This window comes from Contarinia nasturtii, unplaced genomic scaffold (assembly GCF_009176525.2).
Source record: "Contarinia nasturtii isolate CC-2019 unplaced genomic scaffold, AAFC_CNas_1.1 Cnas_scaffold_863, whole genome shotgun sequence".
In the NCBI taxonomy this organism is placed as follows: Eukaryota; Metazoa; Arthropoda; class Insecta; order Diptera; family Cecidomyiidae; genus Contarinia; species Contarinia nasturtii.
In genome coordinates this window covers 138,431-147,348 of record NW_022198210.1, presented here as the reverse complement: position 1 = coordinate 147,348, position 8,918 = coordinate 138,431, and the positions used below count along the sequence as shown (strand labels likewise).

The 8,918-nt window shown below is 38.0% G+C and overlaps 1 protein-coding gene across 1 annotated transcript; it reads left to right on the top strand.

Moving 5' to 3' along the window:
* Positions 1-1,467: 1,467 nt before the first annotated feature.
* Positions 1,468-2,409, top strand: LOC116342286. The gene has a single exon (XM_031769801.1). The coding sequence runs from the start codon at positions 1,468-1,470 to the stop codon at positions 2,407-2,409; it is 942 nt and encodes a 313-aa protein (XP_031625661.1).
* Positions 2,410-8,918: the final 6,509 nt, after the last annotated feature.

The following is an 8,918-nucleotide window of genomic DNA, read 5'->3' as shown; positions in this document are numbered from 1 at the left end:
CACCGTGTTAAATGGTGTTAGACCACGATGGACCATGATGGCCGACCAAAAAAACTGTGTTAAATGATGTTGAAATCTCTTAATCGTCAAAATTTTTCATTTTAAACCATTTACCACGGTCTATCATGGTCGGCAATCATGGTTAACACGGTTTACCACGGTCCATTCTCGCCTTTTTGACAATAAAAAGTACGATAAAAATACGGTTTTTTGACCATAATGGCCGTGTTAAACCACGATGGCCGACCATGATGGTGCCTATGTTCACCGCCGGGCCAAGACCTTTCCAACGGTACCACTGTTATCCGGATCGGTTGAGGCGTTTGGACGCCAACCCGGAACACACAGACAGACATACATACATTCACTTTTATATATATAGAAAAACTAGCTTTACTTTGTCTGTCAGCAGCCAGTTAAGACAGACTGGAGCTTGCTTAATTTCAAAAAATTAATCACTTCTTGTTATTTTTCATTACAGATTGAGGACAAAATGACAACAAATTAGTTTTTTAATATCAAATTATATCACTACTACATAAAATAAATGAATTTTGAAACTAATTTGAATGAAAAAATGAAGAAAATCCACAAAAATGCATTTTTTTACTTATCAACCCGAATTCAAGGTACAAAGGGGGGTTTGGGGGATTCGAAATGTATGGGGTTCTAGGGGTAATTTTTCATGGGGAATCCAAATCTGCAGTTAATTTTTGGGTCTAAAGGGGGTTTTGACCTCATTTTAAGCAGTTGTTTAAAAAATTCGAAAATTTTGCAGGGGGACCCCTCTTGGGGGTGATGGGAGGGGATGGGCAATGACCTAAATGAAATGTACGGATAAAATTAGCCATAGTTGGCCATACATTTGAGTGTGAAATTCCGCACCCAAAAAGTGAAAAATCGACTTTTTATCATTTTACCCTAATGGGGGGGCTCTGAATTTTTGGGAGACTTGAGGTGAATGCGCTCGGGACGAATATCATTTTTAGGGTAATTTGGCATGCTGATTCCGAATTTGGAGGTTTCGAGTGAAAAAATCATATTTTGGGGATTTTTGACCCCTCGGCCCCCCTGGGGGTGGGGGGACTTGAAGGGCAGGGGTCATAAAAAATTTCTCTCGTCATTCTGAACAACTTTGTAGTACATTATTTTTTGATCCGACCAAATTTTAATATGGTGGGGTACTCCCCTGCCCCCCCTACTTCGATTGCGCCTCCCTTATTTTCACAAACTTATTTTTTCGGCACTTCACATCGATCTATATAAGTGAAATTGATAACTTTTTGTGACACTTTGGGTACTTTACTGGTTAGACTTGGGCCTAAAAATCGGTGAAATTTTCAAAAAAATCCTTGAGCTTGTTTTCGAGATAATGTACGTCATGTGTCCGGCCGAATTGTAACTTTTTGGTTTTTGGCCAATTTGGCCACCCCACATTGAAATTTTTGGACCGCAAATGACACTGAAATGACGGATGAGGAGAAATTCTGTGAAGGGCATTTCGTCAAAGCAGCAAAACGAGATGAAAATGGGCGATTCATCGTATCCATGGCATTTAAAAACAATAGTCAACCTGATTTGGGTGATTCAAAGAAAACCGCTTTAGCTATGTTATTTCAGTTGGAGAAGCGTTTCAAAAAAATACCAGAGCTGAAAAAACTTTATGCTGACGTGATTCATGATGAAATTAAAAATGGATATTTGAAATTGGTTGAAAAAACTCCACTGAATGCACATTATATTCCACATCATGCAGTATTTAAGGACAGCACTACTACGAAACTAAGAACAGTTTACAACGCTTCGCAAAAAACTACGAACGGTAAATCGTTAAACGAGCAGTTGGCGATCGGTAAAACAGTACAGTCAACAATGTTTGAATTAACATTACAATGGAGAACGCACAAAATTTCGTTAATCGCTGACATCGAAAAGATGTACAAACAAATTAAGTTGGATGAAAATCAACAGCATCTTCAAATGGTGCTATGGCGAGATTCAGAACATGAAAGAATCAAAGAATATAAGATGACAACAGTCACCTTTGGCTTTTCAGACTCACCGTATTTGGCCATCAGATGGTTAAAAGCATTGGCTGAGTCAGTTGCTGAGAAATATCCATTGGCAGCACACGTGATTAAAAACAATTTTTATGTCGACGATCACACTGGAGGTGCTCCAACAGAAGAAAAAGCCATTGAATTGTACAAGCAATTAAAGGCAGCATTTTTAAGTGCGGGCTGTAATTTGCGGAAATTTATTTCCAATTCAAACGTAGTGTTACAGCACATTCCTGAAAATGACAGAGAATTGAACATCGACCGAACAGTAAAAGTTTTGGGAATCGTTTGGAACCCACAAAGTGACAATTTTGAATTCAAACTCAACATTTGCTTAGAAACTAGTTAACGTGAATTAATAATTTAACATGTAAATTACATCTGGAATTTATGTTATGGACGGAATGGAATTTGATATAAAAATGAAGTTGGTAATAAATCTTATTCTATGAACATATTGCTTATTGTGCGTTTTTTGGCAGTTGACATTTGAAATTTGATCGTGCTTAATTTAATTGTGACTACGTGTAACAATAACAAGTGAGATAATTTAAGAATGTAAGTTTAAACTAATTTTGGTATTTCAAAATACATAAAATGCTAATAACGATAAATGAATTTGTTTAATTTAGGTCTGAACGATATGTGCTGCTAATTTATTATGTGGCTTGTGATCCGCCGGCTAATATGCCCGTTGGTGGTCGAGCAATCTATAGTGAGTCGATGTAATTTTGAAAAATTTTAGTATGCGGTTTTAATGTCTTTTCATTTCAGCTGATACGAATCGATTCGGCGCTGTCATAATCATAGAAGTCATTTTTCGAGCCTTGACGAATGAAGATCTGCTGGGGATTGATCAAGGTGGTAAGTTGTGATCGAAAAGGTTTAAAAGAGGAATTGTCAAAACTCCCCAACATTTATGTGTGCGTGAACATGATATGTTTTTATACGAATGAATAAAGGTTGACATATAACCAACTTCATGGTAGTGCTATGAATTAAATTTTGTGAATTAATGGAAATTGTGAAAATTAAATAATAATAAAATGTTTATTAAAATATTGTTAGTACAAAAAATGTTTAAAAATTTATTTTATTCTAAACAGATTAAAAAATTCCAAGATAATTAGCTCATTTTTCGAAATATCATAGAATTTTCAAACATTATTTTCATTCCGAATCTACTAGTAGCATGAAGTTGGTTATGAATGGTTCGGTCGAACAGCTGTTTTTTGACATTTTGTTTTGTTTGTGTGTGAGTAAAAGAGTATAAGAAACTGCGTTAGGGACTTTATAAAGGCATTTGACATTACCTCTTTGACGTTTCCTCATTCTGCTTGCTATATTTTAGTTCGTCGGATTCATTTGCAAGGTAGAAATGTTGATGGTGCTCGCATGAATCAGTCCGTGCGTCGTCGTGTGATTTCAGAGGCTTGGTGGCGACGTAATCGCATTGCTCGTAGGCAACCTGAACCTGCCGGTGTTTGGGCCGAAGCCATTGATGCTGGATCGGATGCTACAAGAATACCTGATGACGAGATAATGGTTTTGATGTCTCGTATACGTGAGCAGTATGGTGATCGTAATCGACGTAACGATCAGCAATGATTTTTTGTTAATGAGTTGTCAGTTTTAATTTGAATAAACGATGACTATTTTCGAATTTAATTTTGCTTTTCTTCCATCGATGATTTTTCTGGTCATTTTCTCGTTTCTGATTACTGTTGTATGAAAATGAACACCTGATTTACCGTTGGGGATAGGTGATCATGATGAATTTGTTCGCCGGTGTTGATTAACGGTACTTTTCTGTGACATAACGCGGGTAGATCGAATTACAGTTTTTGTTTATATTAGCTTTCCTCATTGTGATTTGTGGAATTGTGTTGAATTTGTTCAATTAAAATGCTTAAATATAAAAGATGAATATGTAAGTAGTAACTAAATTATATTTTGTTGGGAAGTTTTGGTTTTAAATGTATTCCAGTGTCAAATAAAGGAAAAAATAAAAAGGAAAAATGAAAATGTGGTTAATTAGTGTCTTAAAATCTAAGTGTATGTGTATTTTTGTTTTTTATCTCAGGGCTCAGCGTGTAACCATTTCTTTTGTGAATCGTGCCGGTGATAATGACGAGTTGGTAATTATGATGCCAGCTGGAAGTCGAATTCGGGATGTGGCCTGGGGCCAAGGTAATTTTTTGTCTTTTGTACCCAACCAATTTGCTTATATCCAATTTTGATTCAATTGATCTTGTTATTCTTCAGCTGATCGTGGATATCATGCGAATCGATGTCGAGTGGAGAGAATCGACGAACACAATATTATGCACAATGGGCATGGGTATATCCGATGGGATTTCGTCGGTGCAGCTGCTCAAGGTGGAGCTTCACAACATCGCGATGCGCCACCGCGTTAAGAAGACGTTATGCGAGCCACTGGTGGTAAGTTGAATTTTGTTTTATGTGTTTTTGTGTTGATTCCGCCTGATTTTAGTTTGTCGTCTTTCAGGTTCCAATGGTATTGTGAGCAGTCGAATACGCGGTGTCAATGGTACGACCATCGATCCCGTCATTGAGCATGATGAAGAACAAACCGTAAGCGTTGTTGGTGGTCAACTTGTTGGTCATCGACGTGCAAGTAAGTATCCGTCTTGTGTTTTTCATGTTTTCGTCTTGACCAAATGATTTAGATTATATAATAATTTTGTTGTTATCTTTCCCTCCTCAGATCCCACCGAAACATGGCATGATCTGGTATTTGATGATGATTGGTGGTGTGCCTAGGGTGCTAGTACTCCCGATGAGGATCCAGTTGACGTGATAACTGGAATACTGGATGGATTAAATCGACGTGATAGAAGTAATCGTCGTCGTCATCGTGGTAGTCGAAGTAATCGCGGCAATCGTGGACAACGTGATGGAATACCGCCTCCGGAATTGCCCTGGTGGCGACGTGGTAGCTAATGTGATAAAAATTGTATGCTGTAGTTGGTAAAATAAATTTCCACAATTTTTATATGAACGTTTATTGATGTTTCTTCATTTCTTATCGGCGACTTTTTTTGTTCAATTGGCAATCGGTGTGTTCTGCATGACTTTCATTTTTCATTCCAACAGCTTTTACTTTTCTCTTCGGTCGTCGTGTTTTTTCTTCGCTTCTGGCTCGTTTTTTCAGTTTTATTCTGAGTTTTTGTCTAAGCCCGTTTTTACAGTTCCATTTGACGGTTCTGTCATACTGACAGTAAACTTATTCAGTTCCGATAAACGCGTCACGTGTTAGCTGTGATTTTTCGTTGTGTATATTTTTTGTTTCTCGTAACGCCGAAAACAAATGATGGATTTAGTAGAAGTCGAGTATTTGGAGCCAGGCAGTGCTGTGAAGACGTTGACCATTGAATTGCCCACTACTGCTATTATTCAACGCGTATGGGCCTCAGGTTATTTTGTTTCTCTTCTGTGTTTCTTCTTTTTCTAATTTTTTTTTTTTCAATTTTAAGTCCGGATGTGCGTGATGATGTTAATCCGGCTTTGTTGGAGCACATTCTTCGTAGGGCCCTCACTGAAGCGGCTGATGCCTGTCGACAAGGATTGCGTGAAGGTTTACAAGCAAGTTTCGCCGAGCTTCGTGAGTTGGTTTTTTTTTTTCTTTTTCGTTGTTCTTTCATTTGTCCGCTTATGTTTCCGTTTCTCCCAGATGGTGAAATTTCTGCTCGACTGGATTCTATTTTGGCTCATGAACGTAGTTCCAGTGATTCCGATTCCGGGCCGGCGGGTTTAGGGATACCCGTTGAAGGTGAGTTGGTTTGCCTGTCTGTTGTTGTTTCGATTTTTGATTTCTTTCCTCTTCCCCTTTTTTTTATATCTCCATCCGTTAGATGGTCCCGATGTCTCCAGCGATGATGGTGACAAGGAAAATACATCCGCTGGTGCTCTTCCTGCTATTGGTAAGCGTTTTGTCAGGCTTCTCTTTTTTTTCGTTTATTTATTTGTTTTTCTTTTCTCCCCTTTCAGTTGTTGCTCCGGTCGAGCGTGTGGCTCCGTTATTCCAGCCGGTACGTGTTGTGTCACGTTGTATTCTTTTCCTCTTTTGTTTTCGTTGTAATTATTTTCTCTTCTTTTGTTTTCAGTCTACATTTGAAATGTCCGAAATGGTGTTGAATGCCGTTGATCCATTTGCTGAGCGTCGCCAGAATGTGCGCGGCATCCCAGAAGGGTGCGCCCGGCGCGGTGGGAATTACGCCACTCGGTCCCCTTATGGTGATCGCTTACGCCAGCGCCGCAAATTTAACAAAAACACAAATTAAGAGGGATTGTATCTCCGTTTTAAGTGATTTTTTCTTCTCAATAAATTTCTTTTGATCTCAACTCATTTGCATTGTGTTTTATTTTGGTTTTGGTTTGTGTCTTTCCTTTCTCTCTTTTTTTGTGTGTATATGGTTGGATTTGGGTGGCGAAAAAAAATTGTAATTTTGAATTGCAAGGTTTACTTATGTGTTCAGATGGTTTATGGTATTGCTATCTGTTCGTTTTACTTTAAATTTTTTCTTAGAATTAAGTTTGAATTTTTTTGTGTGGGTTTTCTATACTTTACATGTTAAATTCCGATTTTACATTCATGTGTTGGTTATAGCGTTTTTTGACATTTGGTCGTTTCACATTTGACAAAAATGTTGGTTTTTCGGTTTTCTAATGGTTTCGGTTTTTTTAAATTGTAAGAGCCAAAAATGTCTTTATATGGCTTATGGTATTACCATTTATCCATTTTTGTGAAAATAAATGCTTACCAGTAAAGTGCACAAAGTGTCACAAAAAGTTATCAATTTGACCCAAATCGGAGGGCAAGGGTTCATTTTTATATTATTTTGACCCCCGCCCTCCGAACTGGGTCATTCAGGGCGGCCAAAACTATATGCCAATGGAAACTACATTGATATGCGTAACTTTCATGGGGAGAGACACGTATGCCCCTTTAAGTCATAAGGGGTGACTATCCCATTGTGAAGTCACAATGAAATGGGGTATTTTCACTTTTCGACCCGAATTGAAGGTTCAAGTTAAATGGAGTGGAACATAGGTCAAGGGAGATTGAGAATGTATGGGGCCTATAGGTAATTTTTCACGAGGAATCCGAATATGTAATTAATTTTGGGGTAAAATGGGGTATGGACCCAACTTTCGTAAATTTTCTAGGGGAACCCCCCTTGGGGGTGATGGGAGGGGATGGGTAATGGCCTAAATGAAATGTGCGGATAAAATTAGCTATAGTTGGCTATACATTTGAGTGCGAAATTCCGCACGCAAAAAGTGAAAAATCGACTTTTTATCATTTTACCCTAATGGGGGGCTCTGAATTATTGGGAGACTTGGGGTGAATGGGCTCGAGACGAATATTATTTCTAGGGTATTTTGGCATGCTGATTCCGAATTTCGAGGTTTCAGGCCGAAAAAATCATACCTTGAGGGGTTATGACCCCCCGACCCCCCTAGGGGGTGGAGGACTTGGAGGGCAGGGGTCATAAAAAATTTCTCTCGTCATTCTGAACAACTTTGTAGTACATTATTTTTGATCCGACCAAATTTTGACATGGTGGGGTATTCCCCTGCCCCCCCTACTTCGATTGGGCACCCCCTATTTTTACAAACTTATTTTTTTGGCACTTCACATCGATCTGTATAGGTGAAATTGATAAATTTTTGTGACACTTTGTGCACTTTACTGGTTAGAATTAGATTTGACACAATTTTTTTGATTTCGTGTATCGCTTCTTATGATTCCTGTGTTAATTTGAATTTCGCGCTGGTGTGTTGTTTGAGGTTCTGACATTGATATTTGACATTTGACAAATATATATTGTTTCTTTTGGTTTTGTGTGGTTCGAATTTTTTGTAAGGTTTGAAAATGTGTTTAATGGTTAGTTGCGGTACTACCATTTATCCGTTTTTATGAAAATAAATGCTTAGAATTAAATTTGACACAAATTTTTTTCGTTTCGTGTATGGTTTTCTATGCTTCGTGTGCAAAGTTAACCTTTGTCTGCTGTGTTGTTTGGGTTTTCGACATTGACATTTGACGTAAAATGTTGATTTTTTCGTTTCTTTTTTTGTATTGTAAGGTCCAAAAATGTGTATAATGGTTAGTTGGTACTACCATTTATTCATTTTTTCAAAAATAAATACTTAGAATTGCGTTTGACACAAATTTTTTGATTTCGTGTGTGGCTTCCTATACCTCGTGTGTTAATTTGAATTTCGCGCTCGTGTGGTGTGTATAGGCGTTTTGACATTTTTTGACAGTTGTGTCAGAAAGCATAATGGCCGCTCCGACGCTTTCGGTGTGTCATTAGTGCATTGTTTACGTTCTGAATAGACGCGTGTTTGTGTTTTTTCCGGTTTTTCTCGTCAGCTGTAATAATTTAAAGGTGAAAATGAGGTGAGTTTCGTTTTATTTTTGTATTTTTTCGTCGTTATTTTTCGTGTTGTGAAAATTTGTGTGTGTTGGTCCGTGAATTAATTTATTTTGTGTTCTTTTCCCTTCAGTGGTGCTTCGGGATTTACTGTTGTAGGCATTTTGGGCGTCGATGGCTTTATTCGCGATGTGCCGATTCCGTTGGCAGAAGGCGAACGCACCGTTCGTCTCGTTGATTGGGATGGGACCGTGCTTTTCCGTATGTTTACTTGTATAGTTGTTTTGTTTTGTTTTGTTCTCAATTTTAAAATTTTTTTTTCTTATATTTCTTTTTGTTTTAGCGTGTTTGAAGTGTCATGCTGGCGTTGACGATTCTGGATTGGCTGACAATGAGCGCATTGCTGGTGGCGATATCACGCCCGTTGAAGCCATGGGTGAGTTTATTTTTCTTC